This window comes from Amblyraja radiata, chromosome 10, assembly GCF_010909765.2.
Source record: "Amblyraja radiata isolate CabotCenter1 chromosome 10, sAmbRad1.1.pri, whole genome shotgun sequence".
NCBI classification, from domain to species: Eukaryota; Metazoa; Chordata; class Chondrichthyes; order Rajiformes; family Rajidae; genus Amblyraja; species Amblyraja radiata.
This window is the reverse complement of record NC_045965.1, coordinates 11043775-11069251: the sequence shown is the minus strand read 5'-3', so window position 1 is coordinate 11069251 and position 25477 is coordinate 11043775. Positions and strand designations below refer to the sequence as shown.

The following is a 25477-nucleotide window of genomic DNA, read 5'->3' as shown; positions in this document are numbered from 1 at the left end:
CAAAGCAAATGAGTAGGAAGATGCTGGTTTACATCGAAGATAGACACAAAATGCTGGAGTAACTCAGCGGGACAGGCAGCATCTCTGGAGAAAAGAATCTGAAGAAGGGTCTCGACCTGAAACGTCACCCATTCCTTCTCTCCAGAGAAGCTGCCTGAGTTACTCCAGCATTTTGTATCCATTATACAAAGCAAAGGCCTGCTCAAGCACAGCTAACCCTGTGCTATCAATCTTGCATCGGATGCATAAATCACACACACTGCAAGGTGAGGGGGGATAGATTTAATGGTAACCTGAGGGGCAGCTTTTCAACACAAAAGGTGGTGGGTGTATGGAACGAGATTTGGTGGCACAGCGGTAGAGTTGCTACCATATTGCGCCAAAGACTGACTGCAGGTGCCGTCTGTACGGAGTTTGTACGTTCCCCCTGTGACCGCGTGGGTTTTCTCCGGGTGCTCTGGTTTCATCCCACACCCCCAAAGATGTACAGATTTGTAGGTTAATTGGTTTTGGTAAAATTGTCGCTAGTGTGTGGGATAGTGTTAATATATGTGGTGATCGCAGGTCGGCGCGGACTCCGTGAGCCGTTTCCACACTGTATCTGTAAAGTAAAACTAAACTAGAAATAAAAAGGTTAAAAAACATTGGGGCAGATACATGGATAGGACAGGTTTACAGGATAAGGGCCAAACGCAGGCAGGTGGGACTAGTGCAGATGGGGCATGTTGGTCAGTGTGGGCAAGTTGGGTTGAAGGACCTGTTTCCATGCTGTGTCATTCTATGACCCTACGACTACAAGACTTTTGGTGAAACTCGCAAAACTCTGGTTTAGTTTAGTTTAGAGACAGTTTAGAGCAGGGGTCGGCTAACTACGGCCCCCGGGCCGAATGCGGCCCGTAACCCGATTTTATCCCCCGTAATCATCCGGCCCACCGAGCGCGGCCGAGCTCTGGCTGTACCGCATCCTGCGCAAAGCCGCCGGCACGGCCGCACACCTTCTGTGAACACGTTCAAGAAAGAACTGCAGATGCTGGAAAAATCGAAGGTAGACAAAAATGCTGGAGAAACTCAGCGGGTGAGATGCAAGGATTGCATGAGGCTGCCTCACCCGCTGAGTTTCTCCAGCATTTTTGTCTACCCTTTGTGAACACGTGATTTGATGCCTGCCATCCGGGGCAGGGTGGGGGCGGGATCCATGTGTACACGTGATAGATGTGGCCCGCCATCCGTTCACAGACATGTGTCCCGGCCCCTATTCAGAACAAGGTTGTCGAACCCTGGTTTAGAGATACAGCATGACAAAAGGCCCTTCGGCCCACCAAGTCCACGCTGCCCATCGATCACCCATTCACACCAGTTCTATGTTACCCCACTTTCTCATCCACCCTACACACTGGGGACAATTTACAGAGGGCCAATTAACCGACAAACCTGTACGTCTTTGGGATGTGGGAGAAAAGTGGAGCACCCGGAGGAAACCTACGCTGTTACAGGGATAACGAGCAAACTCCACAGGTCAGCACCCAAGGTCAGGATCGAACCCGGGTCTCTGGTGTTGTGACGCAGCAGCTCTACCTGTTGTGCCACAGTGTCGGTCCCCACTCTGCTAATGTCACCAAATTACAATCTAACATATCTAGACTCACCTCGTTCCTTTGGGTCATCTATCCTCAGACCTCCTCCAGCCTCATCTTGCTAACACTAACTTCCCAAGTTCCTGGTCTGCCCTTAGTTGATCCATTGGTTCAAAATGGTCTGAAAGTCATAGCATCGCATAAAGGGATCCTATCGAAGTTGCTGCCTCAAAAAGGCAGCCAACATCATCAAAGACCCACACCATCCTGGCCATTTCACCATTTCACCATTGCCATCGGGAAGAAGGTACAGGAGCCTGAAAACTGTAATGTCCAGGTTCAGGAACAGCTTCTTCCCTTCAGCCATCAGGCTATTAAACACAACAACAAATAATCTCTGAACTACAACAGACTAATATTATTATTGCACTATATTTGTTGAGTATGTGGTCATGTGTATATATACACACAGCCATTTAGAACAGAGACGGGAAAACACTTTATCTCACAGAGAGTTGTGAGTGTGGAATTCTCTTCCTCAGAGGGCAGTGGAGGCCGGTTCTCTGGATACTTTCAAGAGAGAGCTAGATAGGGCTCTTAAAGATAGCGGAGTCAGGGGATATGGGGAGAAGGCTGGAACAGGGTACCGATTAGGGATGATCAGCAATGATCACATTGAATGGCGGTGCTGGCTCGAAGGGCCGAATGGCCTACTCCTGCACCTATTGTCTATTGAACTTTTTTTCTTCCGTTATGTACTATGTGTGCATATTCTGTGGTGCTGCAGTAAGTTAGAATTTCATTGTCCTATCTGGGACATATGACAATAAAACACTCTTGACTCTCTTGACTCTTGAAAGCAGGCCCTTCGGCCCGTCATGCCCATGCCTCCCGCTGCTCAGTGTCCAGTGGTAGAGGGTCCTTAACTTAGGATGTACCTTCAGAAAGGAGATGAGAGGAATTTATTTTGCCAGAGGGTGGTGAATTTGCGGAATTCATTGCCACAGGTAGTGGTGGAGGCCATCAATGGATATTTTTAGTGAGGAATGATTCTTGATTAGGTTAATAGACAATAGACAATAGACAACAGACAATAGGTGCAGGAGTAGGCCATTCGGCCCTTCGAGCCAGCACGGCCATTCAATGTGATCATGGCTGACCATCCCCAATCAGTACCCCGTTCCTGCCTTCTCCCCATATCCCCTGACTCTGCTATTTTTAAGAGCCATATCTAGCTCTTTCTTGAAAGCATCCAGACGACCTGCCTGAGGCATAGAATTCCACAGACTCACCACTCTCTGTGCGAAAAAGTGTTTCCTTGTCTCCGTTCTAAATGGCTTACTCCTTATTCTTAAACTGTGGCCCCTGGTTCTGGACTCCCCCAACATCGGGAACACTTTTCCTGCCTCTAGCGTGTCCAAGCCCTTAACAATCTTATATGTTTCAGTTTACAAGGAGAAGTGAAGAGAGTGGGGTTGAGAGGGAAAATAGATCAGCCACGATTGAATGGCAGAGTAGACTTGATGGTCTGATTGGCCTAATTCTGCTCTTATGCCTTAGGGTCTATACTGGGGTCTATTTCAAGACCTTCTTGCATGCACTTCAGTAAATGAGCTCATGCTGATATGGACCTTGTCCTCAACGTGTAACTGTACAAGTATCATCAGTGTCCTAAAACTTTGCAAGGATGAAGTGAAATGTGTAAAAATAAAGCACAGTTGAAAATGCCACAGCATTCGCATGTGGCATTTCATGGCATGGATGTAACCACGGCAGGAACCAGCTATCTGAATCTCATTGGGACATTGACAAGAACCACAAATATCTCTCCCACTAAATGTCTGCTTCCTGTCTGGTTCTCCTACACCTGGGGACTGCAAGATATGCAGCTGAAACCATTGACCCATCAGCAGGTCAACAAAGGCACGGGACAGCCAGACCCCCTTACGTGGAGCCCCTTGGTTGACCAGACTCTTGCAAGTCCTCGATGCAACGAGGAGGCGTCGGATCTCCAAAGACAACGGTTGCTTTTGCTTAGGCAGATCTTTATCAAGAAGCAGTTCGCGTCTCAACTGGATCTGTGGCGTATTTTTAACTGTTGACGTCAAAGGCTGAGCAGCTAAATGCAGTCTGCGGTTGGCAGTAAACAGTAAATTAGCAGCGATTCAACGTAGCGCTGCTGAAGCCACAATGCAAGCGTGTGGGAGGGTATATGATCCCCACGGCCAATTAGCTTGCACTGGTTCTTACAGCAGGAGCCGGCTCTTCTTAAACCTGCCCCCGGCAGCAGTGGGGACCATTGTGCATTTGTTGCCAGCCCGACTCAAAGTCCCAGCCGGGCGATGCAAACCGTGCTCTACCTGTTCCCACAGCTAAACCTGTCAGCCCCCAAGGAGGAACCTTATCAGATCACCAAGCCCCAGAAGCAAGAAGGGACAATGGAAAATAATAACAGGTAAGGTCCCAGAGGGAGGGGTTTGCCAGAGAATATTGTGCTCGCTGGAGATACTTCTGACGGGAATTCAATACCATTGATGGCCCAAAGATAGACACAAAATGCTGGAGTCACTCAGCTGGGACAGGCAAGCATCTCTGGAGAGAAGGAGTGGGTGACGATTCGGGTCGAGACCCTTCTTCAGTCTGAAGAGTAGACTTCAGACCTTCAGATTCAGACCTTCAGTCTCAAGAAGGATCCCGACCCGAAATGTCACATATCTAAGGTAGACACAAAAAGCTGGAGTAACTCAGCGGGTCAGGCAGGCTAACATGCCTATGTTCTCCAGAGAGGCTGCATGACCCGCTGAGTTACTCCAGCACTTTGTGACTATATTTAAAGTGCAACTTAGCATACACGCACACTAAACCAGTTCCACGTATATCTGGTCATTTTTGGAATTACGTTATGATATTAATATTTTTTTGCCATGGTAAATGCTATTTTGGCAGTTGTGTTCTACACCTGTGCAACTTTTGGGCACATTTTATGACATTTCTTAAAGTAGTTTTGGTGTCTTTTTAAATAATTAATATTTAGAAAATGAAAATTTCCATTAAACATTTTGTGATATTGGTTATAAGGCTAACAATTAATACTGCTGTAAACCGAAGTGTGAGTTCAGTTGATTTGTATACTTGTAATGAGAGTCACAAAGTGCTGGAGTATCTCAGCGCATCACTGGAGAACATGGATAGGTGAGGTTTCAGGTCGGGACCCTTATTCAGACTTCTTCAACCAATCTCTCAAGGTATACTTACCTTAAAGAGGTCATCCTCTGTCTGAAGAAAATTCCTGACCCGAAACGTCTCCTATCCATGTTCTGCAGAGATGCTGCTTGCCCCGCTGAGTTACTCCAGCATTCTGCACCTTTATTTGTCAACCAGGTGTCTATCTTTGAGAATATTCTCGTCTGTCCAAAAACCAGCTGGATACAGATTTTAGAGTCATTTAGTCACACAGCACAGAAGGGTCCCCACCCAAAACGTCACCTATCCATGTTCTCCAGAGATGCTGTCCGACCTGCTGAGTTTATCCAGCAATTTACAGTTCCTTGGTTCTACTCTAAGTGGCCAGTTAGGTGCAAGTAGTGTTAATCTTTTTATTATCTGTCCATTGGTGCTTGCTTTAGATTTATGCGCGGAAAGAATAGGGCAGGATATAACAAGGAGGAATTGCACCTCATATTCCACTTGGATAACTTACAAGCATCCATATTGGTGTGGAATTCTCCAATTTTATATCCCCCCCCCCCCCCATCTCTCCTGTGGGAAGGGAAACGGGACGAAGGTCGAAGCTGAACCCAGACTTGCTACCAATCTGCCAGTTTCCTTATAGGAGTTAAAACAATAGTTGAATTCATGTTAAAATATAGTTGATCTCGAATACCATATGAGTCTGTAAGTAACAAACTGTCAATGTATTGTTAACCTGCATACTTTTCTTGGAGGTGGGGTTGTGGGGAGAGAGGAAGCACACACACACACACACACACACACACACACACACACACACACACACACACACACACACACACACACACACACACATACACACACACACAGACACATATACAGCCACACACATACAGAGAAACACACACACACAAATACAGACACACACACACAAGCACAGACAAATACAGACACACACACAGACACACATACAGAGAAACACACAGACACACACACACATACAGAGAAACACGCACCCTCATTATTTCCAGGCTGTTGCTTAACAAGATGTTCTAATGTTGTATGTTGCAGGCACAAAGACAAGCGGCATCGATTAAGCCTACTGCTGCACAAGGCCGACTCCGGTGAAATCCTGGTGCCTTTGTTCCGCAAGCCTGAAAAAACCTAGTGAGTTTTGCCAAAATCCGAGATATATGTGCCTGTCACTGCTGGCCGAACCGCATATCATTAATATTGGCACAAATATCATTGAACGTTGTTAAACAATTGTGTTTGTAAGGAATTGGATAACGTTCTCCTGAATCTTAGCTGCTTTTAAGATTTCTCCCCCTGGCAGGATTTATTTACGACAGGCTTAAAATTAAAATCCTGCTGGTTCAGAAATGGTTGCCCCTTTACACGTAGGTTGGGGGGGGGGGGCAGACGTTTACCGGAGTGACGCCTGGATTTGAGGGTTTATCCAAAAGAAGCGGTTGGGCAAACTTGGATTGTTTTCCCTGGAGCTTCAGAGATTGAGGGGAGGCCTGATAGACGTTTATAAAATGACTAGAGGCATGGATAAGTCACACAGTCAGAACCTTTCTCCCAGGGTGAAAATGTCAAGGACTAGAGGGCATAGATTTAAAGTCAAAGAGAGCAGGTTTAAAGGAGATGTGCGGGGCAAGTTTTTACTACAGAGTGTGGTATAGTTTAGTTTATTATTGTCGTGTGTACAGAGGTACAGTGAAAAACATGAGTTGCATGTTAACCAGTCAGTGGAACGTGATTACAATCGAGCCGTCCACAGTGTACAGCTACATGATAAAGGGGATATCGTTTAGTGCAAGATGAAGTCCAATAGAGAACAATTAAAGATTGTCCGAGGGTCTTCAATGAGGTAGATAGTAGCTCAGGACCGCTCTCTAGTTGGTGATAGGATGGTTCAGTTGCCTGATAACAGCTGGGAAGAAACTGTCCCTGAATCTGGAGGTGTGCGTTTTCAAAATTCCGTACCTCTTGCCTGATGGGAAGGGGAGAAGAGGGAGTGACTGAGATGAGACTGGTCCTTAATTATGCTGCTGGCCTTACAGAGGCAGCGTGAAGTGTAGATAGAGTCGATGGAGGGGTGTTGTTTTGCCAGATGGTCTGGGCTGCGTCCACAATTTCTTGCGCTGTTGGATGGAGCTGTTCCCAAACCGTGCCGTGATGCATGCCGATAAAATGCTTTCCACGGTGTTTCGGAATGAAATATCGAGGAGGGAGAGAGAGAGAGAGAGAGATGCAGGAGTTTGTGAACTTTGCTTGCCTGTTTCCAAATTCACAGAGCTTTGGCTTGGTCTCACATGCTGGCCAGAGCCCTTTCTTGGTTTGTGGGTTTAAGGTGAGCGTGCTAGTTTGCGAGGTCCATGCTGTGAGCAGCAGGGCTCAGCCTCCGCTTTTGCAAGCGAGTCTGACGGTGGTTTCAGGTTGCTCTCGGGCAAGGAGTTGTTGTGGTTGCTGAGGGAATGCAGGAGAGCTCAGATCTTTCTGCAGCACACAACCTCACAGGAAACTTTGCATTCACATCAACAAACTCGCTGAACCACAAGCTGCAAACAACTGCTTTTGTTTGAGCTAGCACTCACATCAATTGGTTTTATCTTGTTAAATGCAAAAAAAAATCAACTGACTAGTTTGTTTATGGAGTCATAAATTCATGAGTTTTAGGAGCAGAATTAGGCCATTTAGCCCATCAAGTCTACTCTGCCATCTATCTTTCCCTCTCAACACCATTCTCCTGCCTTCTCCCCATAACCCCTGACACACAGTTGGGGAAAAGGCCCTTCAGCACAACTTGCCCACACCGACCAACATGTACCATCCTCACTATTCCCAACTGCCTGCGTTTGCCCCATATCCCTCGAAACCTGTCCTATCCGTGTACCTGTCTAAATGTTTCTTCACCATTGCTATAGTACCTGCCTCATCTACCTTCTCTGGCAGTTTGTTCCATGCACCCACCACCCTTTGTGTTAAAAAAAAAAGGTTCCCAATTAAATCTTCCCCCCTCACCTTAAACCCATGTCCTCAGGTTCTTGATTCGCCTACTCTGGGCAAGAGACTCTGTGCGTCTACGCGATCTATTCCTCTCATGATTTTGTACACCTCTATAAGATCACCCCTCATCCTCCTGCGCTCCAAGGAATAGAGACCCAGCCTACTCAATCCCACAGGCCCTCGAGCCCTGCAACACCCTCGTAAATCTTCTCTGCACTCTTTCCAGCTTGACAACATCTTTCCAAGTTCAAGTGAGTTTATTGTCATGTGTCCCTGTATAGGACAATGAAATTCTTGCTTTGCTTCAGCACACAGAACATAGTAGGCATATACTACAAAACAGATAAGTGTGTCCATATACCATAATATAACTATATACACACATGAATAAATAAACTGATAAAGTGCAAATAACAGATAATGGGTTATTAATAATCAGAGTTTTGTCTGAGCCAGGTTTAATAGGCTGATGGCTGTGGGGAAGTAGCTATTCCTGAATCTGGTTGTTGCAGTCTTCAGGCTCCTGTACTTTCTACCTGAAGGTAGCGGGGAGATGAGTGTGTGGCCAGGATGGTGTGGGTCTTTGATGATAATTCCTATGATGTGGTGACCAGAACTGAACACAATACTCTAAATGTGGCCTCACCAATGTCTTGTACGACAGATGGCACAATGGGCTAAGTGTTCGGCTGGCAACCGGAAGGTAGCTGGTTCGAATCCCGCTTGGAGTGCATACTGTCGTTGTGTCCTTGGGCAAGACACTTCACCCACCTTTGCCTGTGTGTGTGGATGTAATTATGTGAAGCACTTTGGGGTCAATGCAAGTTGACTAAAAATGTGCTATATAAATAAAGAAATTTAAATTTTAAATTTGTACAGGTTGAATTGAAATTATTTTCCCTTCTTCTTCAGCACGTGTCTCGATGAACATTCGAAGTGGGGTGAATGTCTGAATAAACTTTTAGTTCATAAATGTAAGTATCACAGCGCATTGCTGAATATTGCATCAAATGTGGTCAAACGACACTATGTGCTGGAGTAACTCAGCGGGTCAGGCAGCATCTCTGGAGAAAAGGAATAGGTGACGTTTCAGGTCGAAACCCTCCTCAGACTACTATTCCGTCACCTATAACGTCACCCATTCCTTCGCTCCAGAGATGCTGCCTGACCTGCTGAGTTACTCCAGCATTTTGTGTCTATCTCCATTGAATATATGGGGCGTAAGAAAATAAAGCAGTAGTAGACCACCCGGAGCCCCTACCCTGCCCCATCTGATTAGTTCATTGAAAGATACAGCATGGAAACAGGCCCTTCGGCCCACTTAGTCCATGACGACCCGTTCACACTAGTGCTATGTCATCCCACTTTCTCATCCACTCCCTACACACTAAGGGGCAATTTACAGAGGGCCGATTAACCTACAAACCCACACGTCTTTGGGATGTAGGAGAAAAACCGGAAGAAACCCACGCGTTCACAGGGAGAACGTGCAAACTCCACACAGAGACACCACCCGATTTCAGGATGGAACCTGGGTCTCTGGTGCTGTGAGGCAGCGGCTCTACCTGCCGCGCCACTGTGCCGCCCATTTTTGTTGATGAAGTTGTAATTTAAATGACGAGAACTAGCCGGTGTGGTTAATCGAGCTGCATTGATACTTACGGCACTTTATGCTCTCTCCTCAAGCTGGCCTGACCCTCTTTCGAGCTTTCCTTCAGTCCGAACACAGTGAGGAGAACATTGACTTCTGGTTAGCATGCGAGAACTACCGCAAAACCAAGTCACTCTCAAAGCTCTCCTCTAAAGCGAAGAAAATCTACTCTGATTTCATCAGCACAGATGCTCCCAAAGAGGTAAGCCCATATTTTATTTCAACAGGTCACAGGGCGGCAGCAGTAGAGTTCATAAGTCATAGGAGCAGAGAGGCCATTCGGCCCATTCAGTCTAACCCGCCATTCATTCATGACTGGCCTATCTTTCCTTCCCAACCCCATTCTCCTGCCTCCCCCCCCCAGAAGCCCGGACACTCTTTCCAATCAAGACCCAGGTTCTTTCTTGACTTCAGGTGCTGTCTGTGTGGAGTTTGCATGTTCTCCCTGTGAGCGTGTGGGTTTTCTCCGGGTGGTCCTGCGCTGTATTATTCTATGACTTGTGTAAATCATTCTGTTTGGGGTAAATGGGGTTGAAGACTTTGTTGGGAGGCTGAGGTTAACATATGAGTGTCATATTTGATAAAAGTTGAACAATGTGTTTTAATGCAAGCACAAAAACGAGTTTAGTTTAGTTTAGTTTACAGTCACCTGTAGCGAGGTTCAGTGAAAAGCTTTTTTGTTGCGTGCTAACCAGCCAACAGGAAAACTGTTGCTGATACAATCAACCAGTCCACAGTGTACAGATACAGGATATAGGGAATAACATTTAGTGCAAGACAAAGTCTGATTGTAAATAGTCCAAAAGTCTCCAATGAGGTAGATGGCAGGTTAGGACCACTCCCTTTGTACCTTGGTACAATTATATATTTTTTAAAGTTGAGAGATACAGGGCGAAATCAGGCCCTTCGGCCCACCGTGTCGGCACCGACCAGCGATCCCCGCACTCATTAACACTATCCTACACACACTAGTTACAATTAACACTTACACCAAGCCATTTAACCTATATATACTAGTCTAAAGAAGGGTCTCGACCCGAAACGTCGCCCATTCCTTCTCTCCAGAGATGCTGCCTCTCCAGTATTTTGTGTCTACCTTCGATTTAAACCAGCATCTGCAGTTCTTTCTTACACATAACCCACATACCATACATCTTTGGAGTGTGGGAGGAAACCGAAGATCTCGGAGAAAATACAAACTCCGTACCGACAAGCGCCTGTGGTCGGGATCGAACCCGGGTCACCGGCGCTGCAAGCGCATGTAAAGGGCCTGTCCCACTTGGCCGTCATCATTTACGCGTCACGATGCACGACGCGCGCGATGTGACACGCACGTGATGCGCGCATGGTGCGCGATGACATAGGCAATGGCGCGCGGCGTCGCAGGATTTTGTGATGTACAAAATCTTTGCACGCCATCTGCGTGACGCGCAAATGAAGGCCAGGTGGGACAGGCCCTTAAGGCAGCAACTCTACCACTGCGCCACCGTGCCGAATGTCCAATGTCGAGTATACTTGATGTAGTTGGAGTTAATTTTAATGCAGTGCTTTTTGCTGCAAACAATATCTAACTGTTGCCATTACTCTTTTTATAACAAGGTGAACCTTGATTTCCATACCAAAGAGGTGACGAAAAAGAACATAGTGAGGCCGACCCTGTCTTGCTTTGACTTGGCACAGAAGAAGGTGCACACATTAATGGAGAAGGACTCCTATCCCAGGTTCCTCAAGTCGAAGCTCTACCGAGATCTGCTCCTGGAGAGCGAGGCCCACAACTGTGGCCCCAGACGGAGATCACATTCCTTTACATCCATCGGTGTCTTACAAGCCCAGTCTGACTTCACATTCTGGCTATAGGTGGACACAATCTAGTCTTCAAAGAGATGTTGTCAGTCCGCCAGACATTCCAGATCCACAAATCTCTGAAGAAGGGTCTCGACCCAAAACGTCACCCGTTCCTTCTCTCCAGAGATGCTGCCTGCCCCGCTGAGTTACTCCAGCACTTTGCGTCCATCTTCCATAAATCTGGTCACGTTGTTGCCTACAATGCTAATCACTTTGGTATTGGATCCATTCAAAAACGTTGAACGAATCGTATTTTATTTCTTTTTTTAAAAATGCACTGTTAATTTAATGAAGGTTTTGAGAACCTACTTATTTGTAAATCTGTGTAAATTATTCTGGTTTTGATGTATTAAGATATTTAATATTGTGTGTGCGCGTACGTGTGTGTGTGCGCGTACGTGTGTGTGTGTGCGTACGTGTGTGCGCGCGTACGTGTGTGTGCGCGTACGTGTGTGTGTGTGTGTGTACGTGTGTGTGTGCGTGTCTGTCTTATTAAGAACAGTATGAAATGAAGGTCCAAAGAAGTCATTATTCCTCAATAAATGGAAAATTATTTTAAATATTTGTTACCTTTATTCACTGGATTGGTTTCCTCCAGTTGTATTTTAAACGGTCTCTAAATCTGACTGATTTTCAGTGTGTAAAGGGCCTGTCCCACCTTCACGACCTAATTCACGACCTCTGCCGAGTTTGCCCTTGACTCATACTCGCAGCATGGTCGGCACGAGGTCCTATGAAGTCGTAGGTGGGTCATGGCAGGCCGTGATGCTAGTCATAGGTACTCGTAGCATCAAGTAGGTCGGGGCGTTTTTCTAGCCTGATGAAAAATGTCCACGAGTAAAAAAGGTCGTGAAAGTGGGACAGGCCCTTTACTAATGATGAGATTCGCTCGAGCTAGCTGTTTGGTTTCCGGCAGAGAATTGCTGTTGCTTGTGGTCGTGTGGTGCTGGAGTTGGCATTTTGAGAGCTAAAATACTGGATATAGAAACATAGAAAATAGGTGCAGGAGTAGGCCATTCAGGCCTTCGAGCCAGGACCACCATTCAATATGATCATGGCTGGCTTAACACCAGGTGCTGATGAACACTGGCTGAACTCGATACGTCTCAACCGACTGTGAACCGGGGTCGGGTGGTCAAGGGTGACAATGCACAAATGGGGCTCCATCGAGGGTACTGTGGCACAATGCAACACCTACTGCAATGCCCATTGCTGGATAATCCATGTACTACTGCAGACCTTGCATTTAACACTCCAATAGTACAACGATGTGTACAGCAGTGGCGAGCCACTATATAGCATAAGGACACGAAAGAAAAGAATCCAAACTCAGTACCCCTTTCCTGCTTTCTCTCCATATTCCTTGATTCTGTTAGCCCTAAGAGCTAAATCTAATGCCCCTGTCCCACTTAGGTGATTTTTTAGGCGATTACAGGGGACTAGGCTGTCACCACATGGTCGCCGGGGTGTAGCCTGTATGGTCATGAGGAGTCTCCTCAGTCGCCCAAAGAGTCGTAGCGTTTTTCTGGTCGTCGCTGGATTTTGAAATGTTCGAAACTTTTCGGGCGACAGTCGGCGACAGACCTGAAAACTCTCCACTCTCCTGACAGACAGTCCACTCTCCTGAAAACATCCATTGAATTGGTCTCCACTGCCATCTGTGGCAGACAGTTCTCTCTCTCTCTGAGTGAAAAATATTTTCCTCATCTCCGTCCTAAATGGCCTATCCCTTATTCTTAAATCAGAATTTGATTAAATTTGAATCAGAACAATGACATTCTTACTTGCAGCAGCATGACGTCAAAATAAAGCCTAAAGTCCCTAGTGCAACAAAGACAGTTCCTAGTTCATAGCTTAGTTGGTGCGTGTAGTTCAATGGGTCGATGGTGTCTTTATTATCACGTGTACCAAGGTACAGTGAGATTCTTTTTTTGCATACAGATCAGTGAGATTATTGTCATGTGTAAGTACGATCCCTAGTTCAGCACATAATGCATGGCAACAGCCCACTGAGTCCATATACAAGAGTCGCCAGGTCTTACCACCATTTCACAGTCCCAGCTGTAACTGGTCGTAAAGGCCCGTTGCAGCCGTCACCTCCATCAGGGTTTACGTCCCTCTCCTCTCCCGTCCATCCTCAGCCTTCGTTCCCCGAGCTATGGTTGTGACATCTCTCTCCAGAGGCAGCTCCTCCAACCCTGCTGAGATTGGCACAGCCCATCAAAACCATTCTCTAGAACTGTGAGGCCTTACAGTAAGAGTGGAAGGAAATGGAAACACAGCCGCCCTCCATCCTGAATCAGTTTCTCAACTTCAATCCCAGCGGGTAAACACTTCATAACAACATTCCGATACATTAGGCCGAGAGTCAAGAGGTGTCAGCCTGAAGAAGGGTCTCGACCCGTAACGTAGGCTATTCCTTCCCTCCAGAGATGCTGCCCGCCACGCTGAGTTACTCCAGCTTTTTGTGTCTCTCCTAGTCAAGAGTGTTTAATTGTGAAATCTACCGACCGTGAAACAATGAAATTCTTACTTGTTGCAGCTTAACAGGCCTGTAAACACAATGCATGGAGATAATGTATAATAAACGCCAATTCAATAATTAATAACCCTAATGCATGGTGCAAAATACTAGAGTTTTAATGCAATCAAAGACAGTCCATAGAAGTCCATAGTTGAGGTTAGTGTTCAAGAGCTTTAGAGGACAACACAGTGGTGCAGCGGTAGAGCTGCTGCCTTATGGGCCTGTCCCACTTAGGCAATTTTTCAGGAGACTGCCGGCGACTGTCAAGTCGTAGCAGGTTGCTGAAAAACCGGCGACTGGAACAGCGGCTGTGAAGCTCGGCAGACAATAACATTACCGGTCGGTTATCCTTGTTTCTGAAAACTACTGCTTACGTTTTTATTCCCCAATGAGCCATTGAAATTCACCGGACATCACCGGCAACAACCTACGAGAACCTACGTCAACCTTCGGCCTACTGGCGACCCGCTACCACTGCACCTACGGCACGAGAATTCTCGCTGCTCTCCGTGGCCGCTTCATTCTGGTCGCCGCTAATTTTTTTTCAACATGTTGAAAAATTAGCGGCGAACGGAATGAGGCCGCGACTAGTTCCGAGAATGCGGGAACTCCCCAAGACCACGATGGCGACTCCCCGGCAACCACCCGTGAACATGTGGCGACCGCATAGTCTCCTGTAGTTGCTTAAAAAGTCGCTTAAGTGGGACAGGACCATTACAGCGCCAGAGACCTGGGTTCCATCCTGACTACGGGTGCTGTCTGTACAGAGTTTGTACGTTCTCCATGTGAACACTGTACAGATTTATAGGTTAATTGGCTTTGGTAAGTTGTATAATTGTCCATAGTACGTGCGGGGTAGTGTACAGGGTGATCGCTGGTCGGCGTGGACTCGATGGGCCGAAGGGCCTGTTTCCGTGCTGTATCTCTATAGTCTAAAGTCTAAAGTCATTGGTCATAGTCTGATTGTTGTTAGGAAGAAGCTGTTCCTGAACCTGGAGGTCATAGTTTTCAGACTCTTGTGCCTTTTTTCCCAAAGGTAGAAGTGAAATGAGAGCGTGGCCAGGGTGGTGTGGGTCTCTGAAGATGCTGGCTGCCATTTTGAGGCAGCAACTCCTGTAGATCCCTTCGATGGTGGGGAGGTCAGTCTCCGTGATAGACTGGGCAGTGTCCATCACTTTTAGTAATCTTCTTCATTGCTGGGCATTCGAGTTGCTGAACCAGGCCGTTGATCCAACCAGTCAATATGCTCTATACTGGACACCTGTAGAAGTTCAAGACAGTATTTTGAGAAAACCTTTTGTATCAAATAATTTTTCAGAATTTTCTTTTACTGTTCTTATTAGTTTATAGTTTCCTCTCATCTGATCATTTTCTCTCTGTTCAGAGAGTTCATTTAAAACTTAAGAAGTACTGGAAAAACAAGTAATGGTTCAAAAGACAAATTCATACCAGATAGATGTACAATTTGGAAATGTTGGTTGAGAGATTTGGTGAGTATTGCCTGGGATTTGACAGTGATCTATCATCGCAAGATGGAAACCTTTCTTGAGTGAGTTTAGGATAAGGATCTAGAAAGGGAAAGTAACTTTGAGAACCTGACAGACCTGCTTCCTGCAGCATGTATTAAAAGTGAGACTACACTGCCTTTGTTGAGAAACAGGAGGGAACTGGAATGTGTTTTGCTTCAAAGTCTTAATGCACTCGCCAAGAGTTCAGCTGATCTGAAATCTTAGCCGTTTCCTTTCGTGATGGCACCTGTTTGAGAGGATTCGCCCTGATAGAACTATTCAAATACGCCCCTACAATCAAAGATAGACTCAAAAAGCTGGAGTTACCCAGCAGGTCAGACAGCATCTCTGGAGAATAGGAATATTTGACGTTTAGGGTCTAGATCTTTCTTCTGACCTGAAACGTCACTTATTCCTTCTCTGCAGAGATGCTGCATGTCCCGCTGAGTTACTCCAGCTTATTGTGTCTGTCTTTGGTTTAAACCAGCATCTGCAGTTCCTTCCTGCACCATTGATGTCCCAACTTGTTGGAGAGAGGATACCCGCTCTTCTCTACAAGAAAATGTGCAGGAACATCCCATTACAATCTGTCTGAAGAAGTCGCCTCAGAATTAATGGGCACTCTTTTAGAAAGGAGGTGAGGAGGAACTTCCTTAATCAGAGGGTAATTAATCTGTGGAACTCATTGCCACAGAGGGCTGTGGAGGCCGAGTCAGTGGATATTTTTAAGGCAGATATAGACAAATTCTTGATTAGAACTGGTGTTATGGGGAGAAGGCAGGAAAATGGGATTAGGAGGCAGGAGCCATGATTGACTGAGGTCAACTTCGGAGTAGACTCGATGGGCCGAATGGTCTAATTCTACTCCTATAACTTGTGAACTTGTGAAATGATGCCTATTGCTTTTCTCCAGAGATGCTGCCAGCCCCACTGAGCTACTCCAACTTTTTGTGTCTATCCTAGTCAAGTGTTTAATAGTGAAATGTGCCAACAGTGGAACAATGAAATTCTTACTTGTTGCAGCTTGACAGGCCCGTTAACACAATGCATGGAGATAATGTATAATAAACGCCAATTCAATCATTAATAACCCCAATACTTGGTGCAAAATACTAGAGTTTTAGTGCAATCAAAGACAGTCCAGAAAAGTTCATAGTTGAGGTTTTGTGTTGTGTTCAAGAGCTTTAAAGGGCGGCACAGTGGTGCAGCGGTAGAGTTGCTGCCTTACAGCGCCAAAGACCCGGGTTCGATCCTGACTACGGGTGCTGTCTGTACGGAGTTTGTATATTCTCCATGTGAACACTGTACAGATTTATAGGTTAACTGGCATTGGTAAGTTGTAAAATTGTCCATAGTATGTGTGGGTTAGTGTACAGGGTGATCGTTGGTTGGTGTGGACTCGGTGGGCCGAAGGGCCTGTTTCCGTGCTGTACCTCTAAAGTCTAAAGTCTAAAGTCGGATGGTTGTTGGGAAGAAGCGATTCATGAACCTGGAGGTCAGGGGTTTCAGACTCCTGTGCCTTTTTTCCCGAAGGTAGAAGTGAAATGAGAGCGTGGCCAGGGTGGTGTGGGTCTCTGAAGATGCTGGCTGCCATTTTGAGGCAGCGACTCCTGTAGATCCCTTCGATGGTGGGGAGGTCAGTACCTGTGATGGACTGGGCAGTGTCCATCACTTTTAGTAATCTTCTTCATTGCTGGGCATTCGAGTTGCTGAACCAGGCCGTGATCCAACCAGTCAATATGCTCTATACTGGACACCTGTAGAAGTTCAAGACAGTATTTTGAGAAAACATTTTGTATCAAATAATTTTTCAGAATTTTGTTTTACTGTTCTTATTAGTTTATAGTTTCCTCTCATCTGATCATTTTCTCTCTGTCCAGAGAGTTCATTTAAACCTTAAGAAATACCCAAAAAATAAGTAATGGTTCAAAAGACAAATTTATACCAGATAGATGTACAATTTGGAAAAGTTGGTTGAGAGATTTGGTGAGTATTGCCTGGGATTTGACAGTGATGAGAAAGATGTGATCTATCATCGCAAGATGGAAACCTTTCTTGAGTGTGTTTAGGATAAGGATCTAGAAAGGGAAAGAAACTTTAAGAACCTGACAGACCTGCTTCCTGCAGCATGTATTAAAAGTGAGACTACACTGCCCTTATTGAGAAACAGGAGGGAACTGGAATGTGTTTTGCTTCAAAGAATTTGTGCGAACGCCATTTCCTTTCGTGCTGGCACCTGTTTGAGAGGTTTCGCCCTGAATAGAATAGAATAGATAGACACTGTTCACCAGATTTGGAGTTTATAACATTGAAATGCCGACCCTTCTATCTACCGCGGGAGTTCACAGTTGTTGTTACTATGGGTGTTCGCATTCCACCAAGCGCTAATGTCAAGCTAGCACTTTTCACTCTTGTGAAGAAGTCACAGCAGCGGCTGCATTTCCTGAGGTCTCTGCGGAGAGCAAACATTTCACAGCAGCTGCTGCTGTCCTTCTACCAGTGCGCCGTGGAAAGTATCCTCTCCTATGGCATCCTGGTGTGGTTTGCTAGCTGCACTGTGGCTGAGAGGAGGGCGCTGCAGAGAGTTATTAAAACTGCACAGAGCATCACAAACGCTAAACTGCCCTCCCTGGATGACATATACAGGGCCCGATGCTTGCGCCTGGCCACAAACATCAAGCAGGACACATCCCACCCTGCCAATCACCTTTTCACTCTGCTACCCTCTGGGAGGCGGTACAGGTCTCTGGGGAAGCACTCTGTCTGGAGAGTTCATTTAAAACTTAAGAAATACCGGGAAAGTAAGTGATGGCTCAAAAGACAAATTTATACCAGATAGATGTACAATTTGGAAATGATGGTTGAGAGATTTGGTGAGTATTGTCTGGAATTTGACAGTGATGAGAAAGATGTGATCTAACATCGCAAGGTGGAAACTTTTCTGGAGTGAGTTTAGGATAAGGATCTAGGAAGGGAAAGTAACTTTGAGAACCTGACAGACCTGCTTCCTGCAGCATGTATTAAAAGTGAGACTACACTGCCCTTGTTGAGAAACAGGAGGGAACTGGAATGTGTTTTGCATCAAAGAATTTGTGTGAACAGTAAAAGTTCAGCTGATCTGAAAGCTAAGCCTTCCTTTCGTGGTCAAGAGTCAAGTCAAGAGTCATACATTGTCATATGTCCCGGATGGGACAATGAAATTCTTACTTGCTGCAGCACAACAGAATATGCGAATATGTAAACATAGTATATAACGGGGGAAGAGAAAAAAGAAAAGAAAAGTTCAATAAATAACATAGTGCAGTAATAATATAGTCTTTTGCAGTTCAGAGCTCCTTATTCGCTGTTGTGTTTAATAGCCTGATGGCTGCAGGGAAGAAGCTGCTCCTGAACCTGGACGTTACAGTTTTAAGGCTCCTGTACCTTCTTCCCGATGGCAGTGATGAAATGGTGAAATGGTGAAATGGCCAGGATGGTGTGGGTCTTTGATGATTTAAGTTGCCTTTGGCATGGCTTTTGCCATGATAGAACTATTCAAATACACCCCTACAATCAAAGATAGACACAAAAAGCTGGAGTTACTCAGCAGGTCAGACAGCATCTCTGGAGAATAGGAATATTTGACGTTTAGGGTCTAGATCTTTCTTCCGACCTGAAACGTCACTTATTCCTTCTCTGCAGAGATGCTGCATGTCCTGCTGAGTTACTCCAGCTTTTGTGTCTGTCTTTGGTTTAAACCAGTATCTGCAGTTCCTTCCTGCACCATTGATGTCCCAACTTGTTGGAGAGAGGATACCCGCTCTTCTCTACAACAAAATGTGCAGGAACATCCCATTACAATCTGTCTGAAGAAGTTGCCTCAGAATTAAAGGGCACTCTTTTAGAAAGGAGGTGAGGAGAAACTTCCTTAGTCAGAGGGTAGTTAATCAGTGGAACTCATTGCCACAGAGGGCTGTGGAGGATGAATCAGTGGATATTTTTCAGGCAGAGATAGACACTTTCTTGATTAGAACGGGTGTTATGGAGAAGGCTGGAAAATGGGATTAGGAGCCATGATTGAATGGCGGAAGAGACTCGATGGGCCGAATGGCCTAATCCTACTCCTAATACTTGTGAACTTGTGAAATGACACCTTTTGCTTTTCTCCAGAGATGCTGCCTGACCCGCTGAGTTACACCAGCTTTTTGTGTCTATCTTCGCTGTAAACCAGCATCTGCAGTTCCTTCCTGTAGGTTTTGTCTGCTCCACTGAGAAAGCTCCTCAGGGTGTGCCGACTTTGAACAAGTTCTCCTCTTCTCTCTGATTGGGGTTCTGCAACACCCTCTCTCTCTGCACCCCCTCTGTGATGAGTCTGAGGAAGGGCTCCGACCCAAAACGTCACCTGTTCCTTTTCTCCAGAGATGCTGCCTGACCCGCCGAGTTACTCCAGCATTTGTGGTCTTGTTCTGTGAACCAGCAACTGCAGTTACTTGTATCCCCATTCTGAGAAAACCTACTGCTTTAAAAGGGCCTGTCCCACCGCGGGGACCTAATTTGCGAGTTTAGAAGAGTTTAGGAGAGTATGAAAAAGTGTCATGGTCGTGTTGTATCGCCGAAGTAGAACACCTCCTATGATCTTCCTCGACAATGTAGAGAACCTCCTACGAATATGTTGAAGACCTCCTTCGACTATGTAGAAGACTAGCTTCAACTAGCTTCGGGAAAACTGGACACCGAACAGTGGAGAGTGAAGACGACCTCCTTCAACTATACTAACACTATCTAAGACTACCTTCGACTACATTCAATTACCTTAGACTACCTTTGATTACCTTTGATTGCCTTCGATTACCTACGATTAACATGCCGGCCTACTACGACCTACTTCGACTAAACCTACAATTTAAAAAAATATCGATTTTTTTTCATGCCGACCAATTTTTACTAACGGACAATTTTCAGCAAAAAAATCCTCATCGACCAAACTGAGGCCTTGAGTATGCAGGAACTTCTCTCGAGCATAAAGGAGAGTTACATAGACCTCCTAGGACCATGTGTCGACCAGGCTGCGAGTTTGAGTCGAGCGCAAACTCTTCTAAACTCGCAAATTAGGTCCCCACAGTGGGACAGGCCCACCAACCAAAGCATCTTGACATGTTCTTTTAATTCTCGTCTCCCACCGCGTGAAGAACATATATATTTCATTTTTCATTTCAGTCATTTAACAGGATATAGGTTTATCTAACTTCCCATAAGTTGATCAAAACTATTCACCACTGCCACCAACTGTGGAAGCTTGTTCCACATTCTCAGTGTGTCGTGGTGTTGCCGGGTTTTTTTAAATGAGTTTTCTGTTTCGATTCTTGGAACTAATCTTTGACTTGAGAAAGGAGAAGGCAGGAGACTACATACCAGTTTTCATTCACAGTGGGGAGAGTTGGCAGCTTCAAGTTCCTGAGATATATCCTCTGGGATGACCTGTCGTGGGCCCAGCACACAGATATAATAGTAAGATTAAACGAGAACTTACCAGTTTGAAGTTTGATCTGTATTTTATGAGGGTTACGATGAGGGATTACGTGAAGAAGCCCGCCAGGACGCATGCGTGTCATTCTTCAAAGCAGTGGTGTGAAATCACAGATAACTGTAATGACTAAACATAGTAAGGTTAGAGAAGAGATACCAGTTAAGTATATGATCAAGGGTGGGAGCGGAGGGCACGTAATCCCTCACCGTAACTCCTCATAAAATACAGATCAAACTTCAAACTGGTAAGTTCTCGTTTAATCTTACTATTTTACTTCGGAGTCACGTGAGTGACTACGTGAAGATTTTAAAGCTCTGTGATTTCATGCCGTGGAAACGAGTCCATGCATCACGTCTGCCTTGATGACTGTAGGAGGAATTGTGTTAACATAATTTGGACATGAATTCGACATTGAAATCATAAAATTATAACCCCTTTTTATGGGTTTAAATTAATTTACAGAACTTAAAATTGTTTCTGCAAACGTTCCAGGTTTCATTACTGGTTTGTTGTAAAATAATTGGAATGTTTTTTACCCAGACCATCCTGCTGCCTTGAGGATTTGGTCCATTGGTACATCCAACTGTATCGCTGCCGATGTAGCTGCAGCCCTGGTGGAATGAGATTTTAAAATATTAGTATCCACCCCAGCCTGTGTTAGCACCTGTTTCAGCCATCTTGAGATGGTCTGGACCGTCACTCTTTTGTGTGGTTGCTTGTGGCTGACCAAAAAGTGCCTTCTCATTGCCTCTTAGGATTTTCATTTTCTCCATGTATAACGACAGATGTCTTACTATACACAGACGGTCATCTGTTGGGTATGACCTAAATTGTATATTGAGGCCTGCTGATCCCTGTCTGTTCTGCTTTACTAACTCATAGATATGAAACGTAATATTTTCTGTTGAGGAAGTCATGTTGTCCAGCCTTAGTTTATGCAGTGACTGTACTGTCTGTGCCGTGACCAATGCCATTAGCATGACTGTTTTTAATGTCAGTCTGTGTAGGGACAGAGCTGTTGCTGGAGACCAATTCCTGAGCATCTTCAGGACAATACTTACATCCCATATTTGGGAGTACCTGGTTCTTGGGGAATTAGTATTAAAAATTCCCCTCATAAGTTTTGTTACCAGTCCCAACAGAGTAACGCTCTGTCCCCTGCCATAGGTAAGTCGATAGGGCACTTCTGGCGCAGTTGATGGCACTGTAACTGAGCCCCTCATCATAGTGGAGGCCTGCCAGATATTCCAGAACAGACGGGATGTTCATGTCTCTGTAGGTGATGTTGTTTTTATGGCAGTACATCTCCCACTTCCTGATATAGACCAGATACTGTTTTTTGGTTGACTGTCTTTGGGCCGTGAGATCATGTTCACTGTTCGGTCCGTCAGTCCCAGTTGTAGTAGAGGTGTTTTTAAACTCTACAAATTAATAAGTTCAAATGTTTATGGCATGGGTGGCTATCCCTTGTTACGGGATGTATCAATAAATCTGGTCTATGTGGGATGGTGATACATGGTTCTAATACCATGTTTAATACCACTGTGAACCATGGTTGAGTAGGCCAATCGGGTACTACCAAAATACCAGACGCAGAGTCTTGTTGTATTTTCCTTAATACCAGACTGATGAGGCAGAAAGGAGGGAATGCGTAATTAAACAATTTCCCCCAATGCAGCGAAAATGCATCTGTCGCCGCTGCCCCAGGGTCTGGTTCCCATGAAACATAATTTGATAACTGGTGGTTAAGTCTGGATGCGAATAGATCGATATCTGGTGTTCCATATTTTGCTGTAATATCAGCAAATACTTTTTATTCAACATCCATTCGGTGTTTTCATTAAATTTGCGTGACCTGGTGTCTGCCACTAAATTTAGTCTTCCTGGTAGGTAAGTAGCTGATATCCAAATATCTCTCTGGATACACCATTGCCAAATTGTATTAGCCAGATTGTCACATGATGTCGATTTGTTTCCACCCATGTGGTTAATGTATGCGACAACGGTGGTATTGTCTATTTGTAGTCTAACATGCTGGTGAAATGACCCAGTACAATATGACTTTAGGCCATGGAATGCACCCAACATTTCCAAGTAGTTTATGCCCAATGTGAGTAAGAAAGATGCCTCCTGTGCAGTCCATCTACCTCCACAGCTGGTGATGGTATTGGTGGCTCCCCACCCAAGTGCACTGGCATCAGTTTGTAGTACCATGGAAGGGTTACTGACAATGATTGAGTTGGAACAAAGCCAGATGTTATCTATCCACCATATTAGTTCCGTTTTGGCTTGGATTGGTAGTTTCATAGGTCTGTCAAAGTGACCTGCATTAATTTTGAGCGCTTGTATTTTTGCTCTCTGTAAGATTTGGTAATGTAGAGGTCCAAATTGTGTGGCTGGGAAAGCAGCCACCATTTTACCAATTACGTTTGCTACCAATCTGATGGATGGTTTTCTGATGTCAATGTGGTTATTGCAAGCCTCTATTAAATCTCTAGCCTTTCCCTTAGGTAGTGTCACCGTCATGTGAACTGAGTCAATGGTGAACCCCAAATAGTCCATAGTAGTGGAAGGCGTTATTTTAGATTTAACTGGATGGATGATAAATCCCAGTTTTTCAAATAACTGTTTTGTGGCTGTTACAGTTTGTATGGCCAATTCCAAAGTTTTGCCCACAATGAGTTTGTCATCTAAATATGCCATAATCATGTGTTTACGTTTCCGTAGAAATGCTAGGGCTGGTTTTAAAATGTTTGTTAACAGCCTGGGGGCTGATGATAGCCCATTTGGCAGTGCTTTATACTGCCAGAGTTGTCCCATCCAGTTGAATTTTAAATAACATCTGTGGTCACCTCGTATAGGCACTGTATAGTAAGCATCTTTTAAATCGATGCTGGCCATGAAGTAACCTTTGGAAATTAATTGTTTAGCAGTAACAAAGGTTTCCATTTTAAAGTGAATATATTGTACAAATGTATTCAATTTTGTCAGATCGATGATGATGCGACAACCAACATCTTTTTTGATTTTGGTAAATATATTGGACACGAATTCTAATGGTTCGTGTTGAGTTTTCTCAATTACACCTTTTACGTAAAGCCGCTCCAGTTCAGCTTGCGCTTTTGATTTTTCTTTATCAGAAAGCACGAACATTCGGTTCGGTATATGTTGAACTGGAGGGCTGTACTTGTGTATAAACTCTATTGTATATCCCTGGATACTGCTTAAGATGTAAGTATCGGTTGTTAACATGCTCCATGCATTCAGAAAAGAGTGTAATCTCCCCCCAACCTCCATGCTCCCTGTATTTTGTAGGGAACCAGACCCACCTACCTCCATAGTTACCAGTGGCAGGTTTACTTCTTTTTGTAGGTTCTTCGCTGCTGTTGTTGCGCTGGTGTCTGGATTTTCGGTTTGGTTGGCGTTGGAGGTCCCCGCATCTTCCAAGAAGGCCGGCCTGGGCCATGGCCTAAAAAAAGACTCATGTTTTGAGTACCGGCCTTCGGGCTTTCACCAGTTCTGCTGGTGGGTGCGTAGGGGTGCTGTCTTTGGCTGTAGTGGGTTTTTGTTGGAGTCCCTTTTATTAGTCCAGTAGGTTCTCTCGTTCCTGCACCCCTTGCACACTTGTCTTTCCTTCTGCGGACCCCTCTTCCAGGTCAGCCCAGAACTGACCCGCAGTGCTCCCCTCTGATGAGGTAGAAGCACTGTGCAGCCCTTCAAGAGGTACTGCTGTGGATTTATCATAGGGCCCACAGTGACCCGACTCCATCTCCCGGAGTCTGTCACGTTGGAGCAAATGCTCCACACACCGCTCCATCCGGCTCCAGCGCTCTCGGTCGCTGGCCGCCCGCGGTTGTTCAAAGTCGGACTCCTCTGAGTCCACGACCTTGTTTGTTTTTGTGTCTAGCCTTACCACCCGGCCGCGTGGATCTGGCCGGTGTGGAGGCGACATCGGGCACAGCTGATCCCACTATCGGTGATCCGAGTGCCGCTGGCTGCTGCTGGCTGCCCGCTGCTCCGCGGTCCTCCCTCACCAGCTTTGTCGCAGACCTTGTCTTCTTTGTTTCCCGTTGGTTTCTCCACCTGTAATCAGCATGGGAAAACACAAAAAGACCGCAGTTCTTACCTGCAGGTCCTGGTTTAAATTGTCGCTACGGGGGAACGTCGTTCCACCCCGCCTCCTGCCGTTATCGACTTGTCAAAAGTCGACGGCCCCATCTGAATAGTCTCCCGCCCAGCCGTGGTGTTCTGGCCGGCGCGGGATCAGAAATCGGCACAGCTGATCCCTTACGGGGCTTGTGCCTTCAGCTGCTGCTGGCTCCCGCAACTTCGCGGTCCTCCCCAGCCAGCTTCACTCGCAGCACTTGTGGACACTATTTTGTCCAGCTTCCCCCCCTGTGTAAAAACAGCGCGGGGACAAAAACTACCGCAGAGTAAATCACTTACCTGCAGGTCGCGGTTTCAAACTTACCGCTGCGGGGGAACGCTCCACCCCGCCTGTCGTTTCGCAAGCGTAAAAGCGATATGACACGCATGCGTTGTGGCGGGCTTCTTCACGTAGTCACTCACGTGACTCCGAAGTAAAATCATCAAGATGATGCCTCTAATTTCTGGACATTTAATATGGGACAGTTTCTTCCCAGCTGTTATCAGGCAACCCTCGTC

General features: G+C 45.7%; 1 protein-coding gene across 1 annotated transcript; it reads left to right on the top strand.

Annotated features, from left to right (window-relative positions):
- Window positions 1-3849: 3849 nt before the first annotated feature.
- On the top strand, window positions 3850-11717 carry LOC116977510 (regulator of G-protein signaling 21-like). The gene is made up of 5 exons (XM_033028008.1): window positions 3850-4029; window positions 5835-5930; window positions 8691-8752; window positions 9465-9631; window positions 11029-11717. The coding sequence occupies exons 1-5, from the start codon at window positions 3917-3919 to the stop codon at window positions 11284-11286; spliced, it is 696 nt and encodes a 231-aa protein (XP_032883899.1). The 5' UTR covers window positions 3850-3916; the 3' UTR covers window positions 11287-11717.
- Window positions 11718-25477: the final 13760 nt, after the last annotated feature.